The sequence below is a fragment of the Sesamum indicum genome, linkage group LG6 (genome assembly GCF_000512975.1).
Source record: "Sesamum indicum cultivar Zhongzhi No. 13 linkage group LG6, S_indicum_v1.0, whole genome shotgun sequence".
Classification (NCBI taxonomy): Eukaryota; Viridiplantae; Streptophyta; class Magnoliopsida; order Lamiales; family Pedaliaceae; genus Sesamum; species Sesamum indicum.
This window is the reverse complement of record NC_026150.1, coordinates 11,794,082-11,812,892: the sequence shown is the minus strand read 5'-3', so window position 1 is coordinate 11,812,892 and position 18,811 is coordinate 11,794,082. Positions and strand designations below refer to the sequence as shown.

The 18,811-nt window shown below is 33.1% G+C and overlaps 1 protein-coding gene across 1 annotated transcript; it reads left to right on the top strand.

Annotated features, from left to right (window-relative positions):
- LOC105164391 (heavy metal-associated isoprenylated plant protein 30) lies at nt 288–6,264 on the top strand. The gene is made up of 3 exons (XM_011083035.2): nt 288–602; nt 4,203–4,278; nt 5,775–6,264. The coding sequence occupies exons 1-3, from the start codon at nt 453–455 to the stop codon at nt 6,095–6,097; spliced, it is 549 nt and encodes a 182-aa protein (XP_011081337.1). The 5' UTR covers nt 288–452; the 3' UTR covers nt 6,098–6,264.

Below are 18,811 nucleotides of genomic sequence, written 5' to 3'. Positions count from 1 at the left end.
AATACTTTCTACGCCAGTACTTAATTTCTTCAGTAATTTTTTTAATCCCAGTATGAAAAATTCTTATCCAAAGAAAGTGTATCACATTTGCTATGTGATTGGTCACTTTTCCTCAACTGCACACTAATCACGAAGTAAGTGTATTACACTTATCATATAATTTATTTAGATTTTAGTCGAATCGGGTTCAGACTAGAGTTCGCTTCAAAGAATAAGAAAGGAAGAAAAGGGGCAAGAAGAAAATATCTAAAAAGAACAGTGCACATATAGTTATATTATATAGCAGAGTACAGAGAAGGAGGTACCTTAGTGAGGAATATATGTTGAGGAAAGACATTAGAAGTGAAGGGAGCTAAGAGGATCCCTATTACTACCATTTCTTGAACTGCAACAATTACCACTCTTTCTTTCATCACTTCTCTCCTTCTCTGTCGTTCATATTGAAAACAAAAATGGTTAAACTACTCGAGAGACTATTTGGATCTTTGGTAACGGCTCTAGCATATTGTTTCTTTGGCTATCAAGATCATAGCGCCACCAAAAGGCCGAAACACAACTACCACCACCGCGCTCCTACGTCCCACCGTCCGCTGTCGTTGCAGGTAGTATTACTTTCATCTTCTGCTCTCCTGATATTTGACGTAATTACTTTCTACTCTACTTGAAGTTTCAACTTCTTGTTTTTCTTGTTATATTTCATAGCTAATAGTCCAAGATGAAATGTGTCAACTTCTGACACACATGATGTTTTTCAAGACGACGTAGGTATCAGTGTACTTTGTATGTGTGTGTGAACACATGCATAGTAATTTAAGTATAAGTTAGATTTTCATATTTTTATGCTTAGAGATACTTGTTTTGTTTCGCGGTGTTTACTATGGGAGATGGGATTCATGTGTGATAGGATAAGAGTGGACTACGTATTGGGATTGAGTTAAAATTAATTATTTTAAGTGCTACAATTTTTTTTTTTTTTTGTTTATGTGTATTGATAAAATAATGGGTATGACTAATATAATATTTAGTCTAGACCAATTTGAGATTGAGATGTGAACTAATTTGTATTTTCTAAGAAAATCCTGACATTATTTTACTAAGACTGTTCATAATTAATTTTTTTTGTTAAAAAATACCATACTAAATATATTTTATTTTATAAATTTGTTTATATTAACTTTTTGGTTAAAATGCAATATTAATTTTTATATACAATATACATTAACTGGCACTTTTCATGTACACAAATATATAAATTTATATACACAATTATATGAATTATAAAAGTTAAATATGTAATATATAATATAATTTATGTAAAAGTTATATATAAATATATATATTTAGAGAGAGAGAGAGAGAGAGAGAGAGAGAGAGAGAGAGATGGCGGACCGGAGGAGAGGGGTGCTGTGGTTGAAAATGGAGGAGTGAGGTGGGCGACGCCAGGAGGCAAGGGAGGTGGCGGAACTAGGGAGGAGTGGGGAGATGGAGGGCAGTGGCGGATGAGCGAGCAAGGTAGGAAACGGGGAAGATGGAGATGGACTGCCAGGCGAGGCGAGGGAGGTGGCGACAATGGGAGATGAATGGGATGGGAGAGGTGTCAACGGCGCCGACGATGGTGAGAATAGGAAGAATATGAAAGCTTGCAAATTTGCCAAGTTTAAAAAAAAATTGTCAAAAATGGAGCATTGATGGCACAAATGGAAATAAAATATTTATCCAAAATAAGTGAGCCCCTCTGAATTTAAATCCCACCACCTTTGGTGGGATTTAAATCCACCTATTTTTCTTGTTTATACTAGACCGGTCTGACTTTTGTCAAGCAGGCCAGAAAAAAATAAATGAACATATCAAATCCGTCCCAGTAAACAAGGCGCAAGGGAATAATCCAATCAAATCGCAAGATCTCTTTTGAGATTTTGAGTTCAAATTTTGAATGTTTGCTTGAGTAGAGATGAATGTGTGTGTATTATAAAGAAGAAACCGTGCGTCTGTTCTCAGAGTTCAGACGCTTAATTAATTACGTTCTTTTGTGTTTTGTGAGTTTTTTTCCCTCTTTCACTATAATCTACTTGTAGCTTTAATTGCATTAACAATCCCAATATCCTCTATCTTGTAAATTGGTTTTCATCTTATATTGCATTTTACATATGGTTTGTTGTATTTTCTGTCTTGTAATTATAGGTATTAAGTGTTTTGATCCTTAAGAAATAAAACTTACGATTTGGTCCATTATTTTTGTAAATTCCACGATTTGAGGACATATTTTTACAGAAAATTAAAAGTCAGCCAAAAAACCATATTTTTAAGTTACGTATGCCTTCAAACTGAAGTTGACATATGAATTGCACATGGCAATACTATAAAATTAAATATTTTCAGCAAAATATGTTCTTAAATCACGAAATCGACCAAATGACAAGTTTCATTTTTTTAAGGATCAAAGCGTCAAATTAAATACCGTATAAATATAGAACCGAAATTGCAATAAAGCCTTCTACATATATAACAATGTTGTATATAAATTATATGCCATTTACATACGAAGAAGGTATTGTATACACATGCATTATGTGATTATATGTGTCGCACCATCTTAAAATTATGAAAATCCGAATAGAGTGGGATAGATACATTTTCATGGCACACAGAATTTGAAAGATGGCATGGCAAAGATGGTATTCAATTCCTTGGTGATGGGAGATTAGAATATATTTATACTAATATAAAAAAAATATTTTTTACATTTAAATAATAACTTGAGGCACTGTCGTATCAATTTTTTTCATTGTGTTGATAATATTTTTAAGTCAGTTTTTTTTTTTTGAAACATGGTTTAATCCAATTTACCTCTATGTGGTATTATAAATGAGCAAATTATTCTTTTATGAAAAAATAATAGCAATCTATCCCCCTCTGTTTTTTAAAATGATGCAATTTATCTCTCTGTCTAAAGAGGTAAATCCTTTATTTTAAAAATTATATACAGGGGTAAATTGCTGCATTTTTTTAAAACACAGGGAGGTAAATTGCTATTTTTTTTTCATAGAGGGGTAATTTGCTCATCTGCAATATCACAAGGGGTTGCTTGTATTTTTTCCTTTTTGTGGTGTGTTTGTTTATATATTTTATTTTTATTTATATTATTTTAATACGTAAAAGATTATTTATTATATGCGCACAGAGACCTCATGCCATAACATCGTATATATGCATCTTTATATGTATATATAGGAGCTAGGTAGATAAAAGCATCTAACATATATATATATATATATGCCATGCATAGCTCAAGGGCTGGGTAGGGTAATTATAATATTAATTAATTAAAAAAGGTATGTAATATAGTAGTAGTAGAGAATTAATCCAAAATGCAAAAGGAACAAATGCAAATGGAATAAGAAGAAAGCTGGAGGCATATTAGCATATACATATGTAATTATGTTTGTTCACTTTAGTGGACAGCATCTTTGGTTTTATATTATTGTCTGAATAGTTAGATAATTGATATTTTTATTTTTTTAAAATAAGACATATGTGGAAGTCATTCATATATTTATTGGATAAAATACTAAGAGCTTGTTGTGTTAAGATGAGAAATTGATGCAAAGTAAAAATAAATATATAATTAAAATAAGATATATATTTTAATTAGAGAGAACAATTTAAAAGGGTAGTAAAACTGGAATATATATATATATATATATGTGGAATCCTCGAAAACCCAAGTTTATTTTCGTCCAATTTAGTAGAAATATAAGGTTAAAAAGGTCAAAACTATAAATCTTATTTTTATTTATTATATTACCTATATATAAAAATAATTTATCTATAAAAAAATGCTCCCTTCAATTGAAATAATAGTCTTTAAAAAACCTCTTATTTGATGTATATTTATTAATGACTTTTCCAGTCTTAATTCTAATATTTTTAGTAATTTATAATTATTTAGAATTTTTTTTAATTTTTAATACAAAATAGTGACGATGAAAGACTTAGTTTGTAAAATTATAAAAATTTAATTCATTTTTCGTAATTTCTTTTGTCCGTATCAAACACAACGAGGTATTTTATTTATTTATTTTTTTTACCATCATACCAAACCATCTACAATATATATATATATACATATATCTATGTATTATATAAATACATATAAATTATTACTTTCCTTCCACTAAATACTGCCTAGTTATGTTTCACAGACTGTGGACCTCAAAGTCAGGATGTGTTGCACAGGCTGCGAAAGAGTTGTCAAAAATGCCATTCGCAAACTTAGAGGTACCTTACTTACTTTTATTCTAATTAAATATATATGAAAATTTTTTATATTTTTCATCCCATAATTTAAATTTTGTATACTTTTAATTCCACTTCTCATGTAATTTTTTAAAAAATCCTGTAACTTATAAAATTCTCACTTTCAGTTCTACTACCAACTTCTATTAGGAAATTGACGACAATATGCGTGGTTGTTTTCCTCTGTTCTGAAATAAAGATGGTCACATGGCTTATCCGTGGTTTTCTCAATCAATTTCGTGTGATAGAATTAGGTATGATAGGATTAGATGGGATGAAATATTGACGGATAATTAATCCAATCATTCATTATATAGTATTTGGTTTCACGTATTGTATATGTGTGATGTCCCATATGATAATCTGATATGGTATTTGATTGAAATGATTATAAAGCATGATTAAATACGTTATTTCACTACAAAAAGAAAGAACATTAGTGAAAAAAATCAAGTGACAATTTTAATATTGTCTCTAATTGTATATACTTAGCTACAAGAATATTTATTTTGTCACAATAATGAATTTCATGATTTTTTAATAGTTACTATTATTTTTTAAAAATTGTTATTAGCAAGAATTAGTAATAAAAAAATGTGCACAAAGTCACTAAATACAATTAGTAACACATATTGTATATAATGACAACCTAGTGAAAACAAATAATAATTGTCGCTGTATGGTGTTGTCACTATAGACGTGTCACTAATTATATTTACTGACAATTTTATACATAATGTTTGTCATTAATAATTATATAGTGATATAATAATTTTTTTTTCACTTAATATATAATTTTAGTGATAACTTTAAAATTGTCAATTGATATTTTGCTACTAATATCATACTTTCTTGTTGTTTTTTTTAAGTTATTTCATTTCTACTCCATTGCTTGTGAATAATTAATACAAAAGAAAAAGAAACTCTTATTTATTGAAATATAATTTTAACAATAATAATTGTTGTGGAATATATATATATTTTTTTAATCTTTAGTCATATATAACAGACGTTTAAAATAGACATTCAATAACAAAAAGAGAGATATGAAGGTTTAATAATTTTGAAAAAAATTATAAAAGTATAAAAAATTCTACTTTCTTAAACTTAACATCTAATCAAAATTCAAATATTTCTCAAAAGTATAAAAAAAAATGCGGTATTATTGTTTTATTATATTTTATTATTAAATTGTCATAATTTGAAGTAAAATTTTCAAACATGCATGTATTTTCACTAGCAAGAAAAAATTAATGTGAAGAGTGAAACGGCATATAAAGAAATTTCGTAATTTTACCTTAAACTAACTGATGAGATAGTGTATCCCACTTTGTATGCGGGATACACTATGCCATAAATTAGGATTGCTACAATGAGGTGAATCAGACGTGTGATTATATATGATAGACAATTTTATTATGTCTAATCACACGAAATCAGACTATATATACACACGTGATTGATGATTGAATTAATAGGGATCGACTCGGTGGAGGTGGACTTGGAGATGGAGAAGGTGAGAGTGATCGGATACGTTGATCGTAACAAGGTGTTGAAGGCGGTGAGGCGGGCGGGGAAGAGGGCGGAGTTCTGGCCGTATCCAAACCCGCCGCTCTACTTCACGTCGTCGAGCCACTACTTCAAGGACATGACGAGTGAATACAAAGAGAGCTACAACTATTGGCGCCACGGCTACAACACCGCGGACAGGCACGGCTCTCTTCACGTCACCCACCGCGGGGATGACAAAGTTAGCAACTTCTTCAACGACGATAATGTCAATGCTTGTCGCCTCATGTAATCTAATCTAATGTTCATGTAGATAAAGTGTGTATCATGAGCGTCTTCATCAATTTGAGTTGTGGTTAACATGGCTACCCCTATGCCTCAATTGGCTTAACGTGCGGGTTTTCAACATATATTATAAAAATAAGCGGAAAAAAATATGTTATAATTTATATTTTTTTATTTTTGAACTGTTTAAATTAAGGCTACATTTAAGTGAAAGGATTTGGATTTAATAGGAGGATTTTGAAATAAGGAATTCAAATAACTCCATATTAAATATATTTGGATTCCATCATAATATCAGAAAATATAGTTTAAAATGAAAGTTTGAGGATTCGAAATCTTTTGTTGCATGAATTTATCCAAACAGGTTTGATTGATTTGACATCCTTAGGTCCAATTTGATTCGGGTTGAGGTCGTTCGTCACTTCGATCGTCTTCGGAATAATACTTGGGACCTGAGAAAAGAGCAAATCTTTAGGTTTGCTGAGAAGCCCCCATCTAAGATCATTTGATGCTCAAGTTAATTTTGGAATCGAGATAGAAGAAAATGATATGAATGTATTTAATACGAGTCTAGTTGTAATAAATACCTTGCCTAAATGAAGTGTATTTATAGGGTCTGAAAGAGTCTGCTTGCTTGAGCCACGTGTTGTGATCTCGCCTTATGTGTTGTCAGGCAAATCAATAGCTCAAAGAAATGGGTCTCTTGAGCTGGGTTGTCCGACCTGACCTGAATCAGGAGGGCGCCACTCTTCAACATAAAATTGTAATAAACACTCCTTAGAGGTATTTATGTTATTTCCCTCAATAACAACAATAATCCCCCATCACAATTCCTTCAATCCAAACACTACATAACCTAATTTAGCGAGTATACACAAAGGTTTAAAATAAGCGCTTACCAATCAACTTGATGTGTGGATATTTATAATGGCACATTAGACACCTTGAATATTAACCAAAAATTTTTAATACCTAAAGAAATATCATAAAGTATTCTCCAGGAGACCTTCAGCAACAGTATGTTCGAAAACCTTATCAAAGGACTTTACATATATAATTATTTCACTAAGTACCCAAAGAATCTATGAGACCTCCGTACTTGGTGAAAAGGGCAGACATTCTTGAATAAAAAAAGCACTTGCTTGTCTTGGGGGACCACCATTTGCCATTGTTCATTTCTAGTATGTACGGCCCACTATATACCATAGATGATGTTTTAGATTAAGAATGCACATGAAATCGTACAACCTAACCGACATATATCGTATAATTATTGCTACCCCAATGTTCTACAGTTTTTTTCTCAAAGAGCTTAAACTTGTGACTTATATGAGCCTTGAAGAGCCATCGCCAGAATCCCTTTTGATAAGGCCCTAATGCTATTTTGTTTTGCAGGATCCAAAACATTTCTAAGAGATCATTTGAAGTATTCGGAGCAACAGATACCTTAAACACCCATTAAAATAGGCCAGAGACCTTACTGCTGTTTTTCGGAACAACACAACTTACTGCATAAAATGGGCTCAAAAGAGTGATTTTGTTTTACAACTTACACTTCTGAATTATTTAGTTTTATTAATTGAGATTTAAGTTAAAAATTATAAGCAAATTCCAACCAACTTCTGCCATAAATCCATTTAAATTATTTTTTCAAACAATTCAACTTCAACTTCAATTTTTTCTTACTTTTAAAATGTTTTCGAACATTTCAAACTTTTACTAGTCCTTAATTTATAACTTTCTTTATACCTTATTCCCTCGGAAAAAAAAAAAAACTATTATAAATATTCTTTTAAATTAGAAGTTATAAGCAGATCATATCAAATCTACAGTTAATAAAATAATTATTATTCTCACCACTAAAATAAAAATTACTGCGAACACCCCTTGAATCTATTGGGATAAATAAGGTACTCAAATGGGCTTTCCACCATCAGAAAAAAACTATGGACAAAGGTCATGGGCCAAGACTCAAATTGGGCTACAAATACCTACCTCGGCACAACGGGTCAATTGGGCTAAAGACATGCAGCCCGCATCACATACTTTTGTTCCCAACTTTGTAACAATACCTGAGCATGATGATGAAAAATCATGCCTTTTTAAGGCCCTTCGCACAGATTAAATGGCTCACTTCTGTGTATGTTGGGCCACAGCCTAGCCCCAGTGGATATTCACTTGGAATTCATGTTGCTCTTGGTCGGGAAATTTGGACTAAGCCTAGAATAAATAGAGCCTAGAAATTGTAACCATATATATATATATATATATTAGCGACCAGAGCATATTCGATGTGTGTCCATAATTTAAGATTATATTATTTTTATTTAATTCTATTAAAGAAAGAAAAAAATAATTAAATAACTGATCATCATAATTGATATTTTCCCAAATAATTAATTTTAAAGGTACATTAGTAAAATATTATTAAAAAAGAACTTAAATTTATGATCATTTGGTGTAAAAAGAAATATCCTTCAGGGTATTTTGGTTAATAGATACTTTTTCGACCAAATTACTATTACCCCTCACACTTACTAAATACTATAGATATATCACTACAAAAAGAGAAAAAAGAAAAAGCCTTTGTTGGGATGGAGTTTCTGGCGAAATTTCGTTGTTAATACAAGTTTTCGACGATTTTGGTGAAGGGAGTGGATTGGCCTGAGAATCGGGCGAAGTATGAAATAAAAATTTTTAAAAATTGAATAAAGGGGTGTACCCTTGATGTTCTCAAGCTATCGATGTATAAAACGCGGAGATTATAAACAAGCATTATTCATGCGTGGGCTATGGATAAAATAAAATGAGAAGGGCATAATCCAAACCAAGGGTTACCTTGACGTTTTCTTGGAATCGGCTACAAGCATTGCTCCTTTCTCCAAATTCAAATCTCTTTCACGGAGGGTACAAGAATAGAACCCCTCTTAGTTTGAAGGGTGTCGATCTGTCCAGGAATACACGGTGGAAGCGTGAAACAATAAAAACATACATAATAAAAACTCATAAAATCCGACCAAGGAGTGTTCCCTTGATTGTTCCTGGGTGTTCAGTGCAACATATGCATCATTAAACATACAACATAGAATCCACATAATCGAGGCTATAGATGAATATAAACGAGAGTTGCAATATACATAAATGTATGGTCTAGACCTCAACATAGAGATCCTCCAAAGACGATCCACACCATACCGAGAAAGGTTTGTGATCTCCTTGTTAGAAGAAATCAATCCTTAAAAAAAATATGATCTAAGGAATCACACTATGAATTAGTGTATTTTCTTTTATCTTTTCAAGTTCCTCACTTGATCTTAGATCAAAGAAGACAACAAGACAGTGAGATAGTGAGAGACAGAGGGAACGGGCGAGTAGAGTAGTGTGTGAGGGGAGCAATTGTGTTGTGTATCATGGAAGAATATGAATAACCTAATCAGTCAAAATTCAATTCCTTAATTATACAATCTTCTATATGATATGATGTAAATCACACGATATGGAAGAAACATCCCATATGGCAGAGTTGTGCTTTATAAGAGCACAACTTGGCCAACTCTAGTTTTCTTACAAGGAAGTGTCTAACTTCTCCTTTCCATATAAAGAAGTCAACTATGGTATTGGGTCCTATTTTAGTACTGAATTGGATTTTAATTTAAATAAATTAAAATAAGTCCAAAGTCCAATTGATTTAATTCAAATTTAATTTAATTAAAACTCAACTAAGGATAGTCTATGTCAATTAATCCAATTAAAGACATAAGCCCGTTTCCTCTTAATCAATAAATCTAATTTATTAATCAAAATAAATCCAATTCAATCAATTAAGTTAATTTATGTCTTTTAAAATTAATTCCTCCATTTTTTCAGTGATTTGTGTATGGCTCTTTAAGCTTACTCTCAGCTAAACTTGGACTAGCTAGTGTCTAATACAATTGACTAACTAAATCTAATTTAATTAATTATTCCTGATCAACCATTAATCAGGAACATACATTATCATGAATGGTCGTTTAGCAAAGGTCCATAACACTTACTAGGTGAATATTTGTATAAATATTTAGGCTCTGGAGTCCCATATGGATATGGTCCTTTGGTCTACCGTATTCTAGCCTTAGTTTAGGGCATAGAATTGAGAGTTAGTTCCTATTTTGGACTAGACATCTACGCTTAGTACTCAAGACTACGTTCGCTCCATTAATCGACATGGGAAACCATTTCCTATTTAACCAATCCTCGTGGCTATAGGTTTTAAAAGCATGAATGTATCTCCAAGTGCATAGGAGATACTGCTATCATATACTGATATGGAATAGATCCTCTTATCAAAATCCGCCGCCCTCTCAATACATTCTGACTGCACTGGACCAGGTTTACAACATATGATCATGTTTATGACACGATCATCTCTCGCCACATCCGAGATACAACCATTGTACGTATGTAACAATCATGGTTTCTCAAGTCTGAGACAGACAAGTCATTTCAATCGATTTCATACTTTGTAACCAACCCATTAAAATAGTATAGATGTTTAATATCTGCCGCCAATGATACACAATACTCATCCAATATCTCCCCCACCAACCCTCTTTCCTTCTCCACTCCCCACCTACCCACTTTCTTTCTTCACCCCCACCCTCCGCCACCCCTTTTCCTTCTCTCTACCACCGCCTCCCTTTCCATCTTTCCACCTCCCATTTCCTTCTTTTTCCCCTCCACCACCAACTTCCTCTCTCTCTCTCTCTCTCTCTATATATATATATATATATATATATGAAAATCAATTTTGATGCTACATTGGCCGATATTCACCAGTTTAACCAGGTTTTGACCCAGTGAAGACTAATATTCTTTTAGGTACTTTGCTAGTTCTTTTCTTACATTTTTGCATGCTTTTATATGATGAAATAATATTGTGGGGGAGGATATTCGGTTATTTCAACGCAAGCCCTCCAATGCTCAAATGATCAACAATCAATCTAATAGATAATATCCAGCATACTCTTTCATCACTGCTATAAAATACATTATAGTCTTAACCCACCTTGACACAATTGATAGTGTGTTTGGTTGAACTTATAAGTTTTTCATGACAGTTTATAAGATACTTGATGGCTATAACATAAGTGTAGTTTCCAACTAATTTTGAAGATATTAACAAACTCTTACAATTTTTAATGATCACATTAATTATAAATTGTTATTCCTCTTATTTTATACAAACACTTCAAGTACTTATTATATTAGGATCTAATATTTTAGAAGATATATAAACATTTTATACAATATATGAATTTACAAGATATTATAAAAATATTTAGTCAAACACCCTCTTATAACTCGTGCGGCGTGTTCATAAAATATATAAGATAAATTACACTGACACTTTTGAGATAGTTAATGTAATTACATAAGCACCTCCTGCTTTTAGGGTTTAATGTAATTTACATTCCATAGTATTGAAAATAAATAAATTACCCTTTTATGAAAAAAAATAATAGCAATTTACCCCTTATTTTTTAAAATGAAGCAATTTATCCCCCTAAACAGGGAGGTAAATTGCTTCATTTTAAAAAATATGGGGCAAATTGGTTAATTTTTTTTATAAAAGGATAATTTGCTCATTGTAATATCACAAGGGGGTGTTTGCATTTTTCCCCCTACTTTTATAAATTACAAATACATCCTATAAGATTGCATTTGTAATTATACATCACCTATTCACAAATAAAATTTACAAACATAATTCTGTGGTGTGCGGGCGGAGGCCCGCCGACTGTAGCTTCATTTGTTCGCATTTTATCCCCATCAGAGCTCAAGTTAGGATGGTCGATCACATGCTAAACACGTGCGCTACACCTTTAAATTGTAGACAAAAAAGTGGAGGAGAACCAAAAATGCTAATTTTTTTAAGTTACGGGACTAAAAGTGTTAATCCTGAAATAAATAAGACCAAAGTGAAACGAGCCTAACTTATGAGTCAAGAAATGTTAATTTCCCCTAATTTTGTACATTATTCAAATTTAGCCAGCACTAATACTACTTGTTAACAAACTTTCACCGAAATCCTATCTTTCTAGTACAGTAAAACCTCTATAAATTAATAATTTCGGGATCATGAAATTTTATTAATTTAGAGAGATATTAATTTATCGATAAATTAATATTTTAGTAATTAAAAGAAAGACTTTTTAAATTCAGCAAATTTAGTACATATGTATTGAAAATAAATGAATTCATATATGTTTCATTGATTATATTCATGCATCAATCAATTTTTTGTAACTAATTAAATATGTTCATGTATAATATCAATTCATTGTATACAATTAAGTATTATATTCATAGACGCATGTATCAATTCATTGAAATTACTTAAATATACATGTTTACATTAATTCGTTGCACTTAAATAACTATTATAGCCAATTAAATATATTCATGCGTGATGAATGAACATATACTATATAAATCTCAATATGAAAAAAAAAATAATTCATAATACCCAACCATGTCTTTTCATCTAAAAGGCATCGCAAAATCATCTATGAATGATCAAATGCGTAAAGCACTACAGACTTCATATTTTAGCAAATTATCATAATATTTATAATTATAATATTTATGAATTATTAATTTAGAGTTTTAATGGTATCTAATATTTATAAGGGAATTTTCTGAAAAATTATTATCTTATTATTTTATTGAATTTGATGATTTTTTACAAAAGTTCAAGTTGGAATCGAAAAATTTTATTATTTTAAAAAATTTATTAATTTATAAAGTATTAATTTATAGAGATTTTACATATATAAGTTTGCTCATAATTTAGGTGATCTGCAGGTGCCTTCACTGAAGGCACTTCTTTTACGGCAAATGATACCAACTTTTATCACTTTTATGATTTCAACATTTCGTCTTGATGCATTTTGATTTTCCCCTAAAAAAAAAGTAAATTAGTAAGAAAACAGAGTTTCTGGTACTCAACATTAGGAATTAAATATAATAGAACAGTAATGATTTGAATCTTCCATTATATTTTTATATTATATATTATATATTAATATATGATTGAACGTGTTCTTTTTAAAATTAAAAATATAATAAAATTAGATTATTATTTAAAAGTCGAGCTGCATATAATACACGAATAAACGTAACATCAGTGTGTGATGTGAAAGAAAATCCTTGCCCAACAGTAGTAATTTTTGAACTTTTATCACACTTTCGTATCACATATTCATATATTGGTGTCACACGAAAATGTATGGATACTTTTGTAAAATTAAAAAGAATGTTTAAACTTAATTATTATTTAAAAGTGAAGTAGTATACAATACACATGTAGATATAATATAAGTGTGTAATGTGAAGGTGTTAAAGCAAATACACTTAATTGCATTTATAACTCTATAATTAATTTTAGTTCTGTAATTTGTTAGGTTATAAAATGGTCATTCATCTTTTCTAAATTCGCGCCAGAATTATGATGTCACCCCTGTTCAACTTTAAAAATTCTGGTCAATTATAGGTAAAATTATATTTTTGGTCCTGTAACTTTAGGTCGTGAGGACTGTTGATCCTGTAACTTACTCCACTTACACATTTAGTCGTTCTTTTTACAGATTTATTTCTCAACATCTCACATTCCGTGTTGACAATTTTTCTCACCTTCACACTGTAATAAATCTAATTTTTTATCTTGTAACTATGGATCATAACGACTTAAACTGTCAATATAGGACGAAATTTTTCCAAAAAAAAAAATCAAATGTGAAATATTCAGGACGGAATTCGTCAAATAAAGAACTAAATGTGTATATGGAGTAAGCTATAGGATCCAAAGTACAAACGAACTAAAGTTACAGGAAAAAAAATATAATTTTACCCCAATTCTATTATGAAATCGCAAAATAAAAAAAATGAAGAATTATTTTATAATATTAATAAATTATAAGATTAAAATATCAAATGAGTATAAGGATAGAATTAAACGTATAATGAAATGAAGAAAACACTGAAGCAAGTGATAATAGAAAGGGGTTAGGGGATGGATGAAGACAAAAGTGGGAAAAAGAAGAGACGAAAAGGGAGAGAAAGAGGGGATGGGGATGGAGAGAGCGACGGAGCACTGAGGTTTGGGAGGTGATAAAAGTGGGGAATGAGAGGTGTGAACTCAGCATTAAATGAGGGAGAGAAAGCTGCAAACTCTGATAGTGGGTTCAATTGGGACAATTCAATCAATGAAATCAATATCCACTACACAGTACTACTCCCTCTTTCTTGCTTCCCTTTCTTCACAAATAATGCATCATCTTTACGGCAGTTGTGGAGGATTGTGCTGCTATATCCCTATTGACCTGTTGCTTTCAACCCCCACCCCACATACATTTCCCTCGTTATTATTGCTTTCGTTGTTTTCTGGGATCTGCTGCCACTTCTTTGCACTGTCTTTCTTAAATGCTATACATACATCTATGTATACAGTTGCATCCCACCTATTATACACTGCGATTGCTTGTAATTTGATTTCCTAATATGATGAAATGAGTCTTTTTAAAAGGGTTTTTTAGTATATCGTTGAATTTGAAATAAAAATATAATGAGTATAGTTATGTGATGTATTTTCTGAATGTGTTGTATATATATAATAGCTATGGAAGAGCATTGAATGTGTGTTCATAATCTAAATTTCTTTGTACTTAGTTATACAAAAGAGAATCAAAAATAAATAAATAAATAAATCGATCAAACTGGTTATTTGTAAAATATTGTTTTTGTTATTTTAAAATGTGCATGATTATAAAATTATTGATTAAAAAAGATAAGCTTGTGTAAGAATAAGTATGCTCGAAGGTATATTAATTAATAAAAACTTAATTAATATTGATGTGCATAAAAATAAGTTGACCCAAAAAGGTCTAAGCGATCCAAAAGAAGAAAGAAACGAGAGGTCCGTAACATCCTAGGAAGCCCAAGAAAACCTGGTAGGCGACCTTGGCGGATGTTCCTAAAAAAACAGAATCGGAAAAGGCAGGAGGCCCAGAACATCAATCGACTCGGACCATGATTAAAGTCCGCCAAAATGTTCGGCCCAAAAATCCAACACACGTGGCGGTCCACTCTTCCACGTAACACCTCATCAGCTCAAAGGTCAGCATCCACCTTGGAACCACATCAGCCCTAGCAATTAGAAGGACATCCCTGACGGCTGGGACTCCCTGTAGACGATGGACTCCTTAGCGGCTAGGATTCCCTAGTAGTTAGGAGTCATCTCTAATGAAGAGTCCCCCAACCTAGGAGATAAGCATTCAAAAACGCACCTAACAGAAGATAGAGACAGATCGTGGCTTATCCAAACGGCCTTTTCTATTTCTCCCTGATAATGAAATAAACGTGCAGAGCCCTCTTTGTAGGGGGACACCCCCTATAAATATAGGCTTATTCGTCCATACGGAGGTCACATTCCTAAGACCTCCATGACACCTTCCCAACACCTTTCTCACACTCTAGACGACATCCCTCACGTCCCTGACACCTCACTTACTCTCTAAACTTTCTCTAAGCACATGATCACGTGTTCTTGCACTTTTCACCAATTTTATTCACCATATCTCAATTTTTAATCGCACTTATTTACTTGTTGCCTTTATCCAATCTCAAATTCAATATTAACTTGGCATCGGAGTGCTAACGCCTTTTGCAGGTCTCCCTACAGCATTTGTATTTGCTTTTGTCCAAATCTTTAAATAATTGTCCAGATTCATTGGACTTGTGCATTATTGGATGCATCATTGACGCCGTATGTGGGGACACAAATCTAACACGTGAGAACAATAGAAGAAGTCCACACCTCCTTGGAGGACAATCCACGCATGATTACTACCTCTATTCAAGGCCCAACTTTATCGGCCCCATCATTATTATTACTTGATTCTAATATTCCTATTAATTCAATTTTTTAATGCGCAGGACGTCTCCTTGGAAGAGCAAGAGGTCCTCCTTAGAAAATAAGCCCTATCCCCAGGCAGACATCATTCATGGAATAAGACTTGTTCCTAGGCAGACAATCCCTCAGCGAATAGATCTTCATATACAGCTTCGATCCCTCAAGGAGTATCTTTAACATTTGAACTTAATAACCTTCAATGTGTTAACATGTGCCTTCTTGTAGGAATTTCATGAGGGAGGCATCCTTTCCAAACTTCTCAAATTAAAGCCCTACCCACAGGCAGGCACCCTATCTCAAAAAGTCATGTCTTCCACACAGGCACAAAGGTCGTCCTCTATTGAAGCACCCCAGCCCTCTTTCAGGTAGGCAATTAGGTCCTTCTTTAGGGAACTTGTAAGCTCTGCCCCTGCAAGCACCTAAGTCCTCCATTGCAAAGGCATCTAAGCCCTGCTTCCGGCGGACACCTTATTCTTCCTCTAGCGAAGTTCCTACATGTTGTTCGAAGGAGGTCCCCCTCAAATAAGCCCTCCTCCAAGGAGGCACAATAATTTTGCTCCGTGCAAAACCTATTCATAATATATATATATTATTTAATATTCTCTTGTTGAAAAATAAAGCCCTACACCGAAGTAGGCACAAAGTAAGTCTTCTTTCAAAACATGCCTATGCTACTAACATTCTCTGTAGGAATTCCAAAAGAAAAGGGCTCACTGTCTAGGCTTCACCTCTAAAGACATTTAGTCTAATAAGTGTTGAAATCTACACTTATTAGAGCGGGGGACTACTAATGTACATAAAAATAAGCTGGTCCAAACAAGCCCAAGCGATCCAAAAAGAAGAAAGAAACAAGATTCCTCTAACATCCTAGGATGCATGCCCAAGAGGACCTGGCAGGTGTCCTCCAAAAACAGATTGGCAAAGAGAGGAGGCCGATGACATCCCCCAACTCGAACTATGATTAAAGCCCGCTAAAACATTCGACCCAAAAGGCCTACACACGTGGCGGCCTACTCTCTTACGTGGCACCTCATCAGCTCAGAGGTGAACAACCACCCTAGAACCATATCAACCATAGCAAGGAAGATATCCCCGACGGCTGGGACTCTTCGCACACAAGAGAGGTCCCCTCAAAGCCTTGGACTCCTTGGCGGCTAGGACTCCCTAATGCTTAGGATTCCTTACTGATAAAGAGTCCCCCCAACTCGGAGATAAGCATTGAAAAACACACTTAACGGAAGATAAAAGCAGATCATGGCTTATCCAAATGACATTTATCCATTCCTCCCTGAGAATGAAAAAAAGGTGAAGAGCCCCCCTTTGTAGGGCAATACCCCCTATAAATTCAGGCTTACTCCTCCATATGGAGGACACATTTCTAAGACCTTCATGACACCTTCGGACCCAAGACCTACGAAGCCCAGCTACAAAACCTATTAGGGCTAGTCAAAAACTCGATAGGCCCGATTCCTACATATATTTTGAAAAAAAAAAAGATAAAGACAAGAAAAAGGGAAGAGAGAAACACGAGCAGGGGCCAGAGAACGACGATGACAAGGCGAGCAGCGAACCAGAGAATGGCGACGACGAGGCGAGAGAAGGAAGAGAGCGGCAACAGTGAGGCGAGCAAGGCGGGAGAAGGAAGAGAGCGGCAGCAGTGAGGCGAGCGAGGAGGGAGATTAGCAACGGCAAACGGCAACAACAATAATCAAATAAATATAGAAGAAGACAACAAAGTAGAAGAGAAGAAGGGTAGAGAGAGAGTGACAGAAATGAGGAGTGAGAGATGTGAGTGGTGACTGGTGAAGGGGAAAGAATAAAGACAAAGGAAAAAGAACGAAAATAAAAAATAAACATATATACACATTAAATTTAATATATGGCGTGGGCTCGGGGTGGGTCCTCACGGACCCGTCGGGGTTCACTACCCGACCCGTAATTAAGCGAAATGGGGCGGGTTTTTTCGGGTTTGGGTTGAATTTCCATCCCTATAAATTATCCAACAAATATATTTAGAAATTACCCCAACAAATAAATTCAACAAAATATGAAAAAAAAAAAGGGAAACTTACCGATTAAAAAGGGGAGGAAAATGCGCAACTGGGGTTTGCTCCTCCAGCACTGGAGGACAATCACAGCGTCAAAGTACTCCTGCACCTTCGCAAAAACCTTCGAATACACAAGTGATAACTGACATCATCGGGTGTTCTGAACTTCGTGTTTTTCATTTCGTTAAGAGCTCCTATTTTATCTCCATCCATACCCTTTGCTCATTCTATGAAAATCTTAAACCCATCCTCAAACTTTGGTGTCAGACCTGCTCTCCCTGAGAGGTTCTTATTATATATCTATCTCCTCAATTCTCGTAACATGATGATATATATATCGTTGTATTCACACATACATATATATCTTTAATTAATTTTCTAATTTGACGACCTACAAATTTATAAATATTATAGTACTACACTATTTAGGATAATACATATAATTAATATGATATAAGATTAATAAAAAAATTATAAAACTAAAATAAAATAAACTACAATTAATTTAATTAAACACAAAAAGTATTAAATTAGTCTCTGTCACCTGACCAACCAACTTAAGTATGATTAGCACTAGTTGATGGTCCAAAATTCGAGTAATAATCTACAAGCTAATTAAATGTATATACACGAAAATCAAAGTGTTGGGAGTATGTGCGGTTAGTATAAGAATTTTTATAACAAATGAAATGAATATATATAAGTTTTTTTGTAATGGCTTTTG

Bases quoted from the DNA above. Each gene is read 5' to 3' on its own strand.
- LOC105164391 (XM_011083035.2), top strand. From the start codon at position 453: ATGGTTAAACTACTCGAGAGACTATTTGGATCTTTGGTAACGGCTCTA. The intron at 603-4,202 runs GTAGTATTACTT...TATGTTTCACAG, and splicing joins ACCGTCCGCTGTCGTTGCAG to ACTGTGGACCTCAAAGTCAG. The intron at 4,279-5,774 runs GTACCTTACTTA...TTGAATTAATAG, and splicing joins TGCCATTCGCAAACTTAGAG to GGATCGACTCGGTGGAGGTG.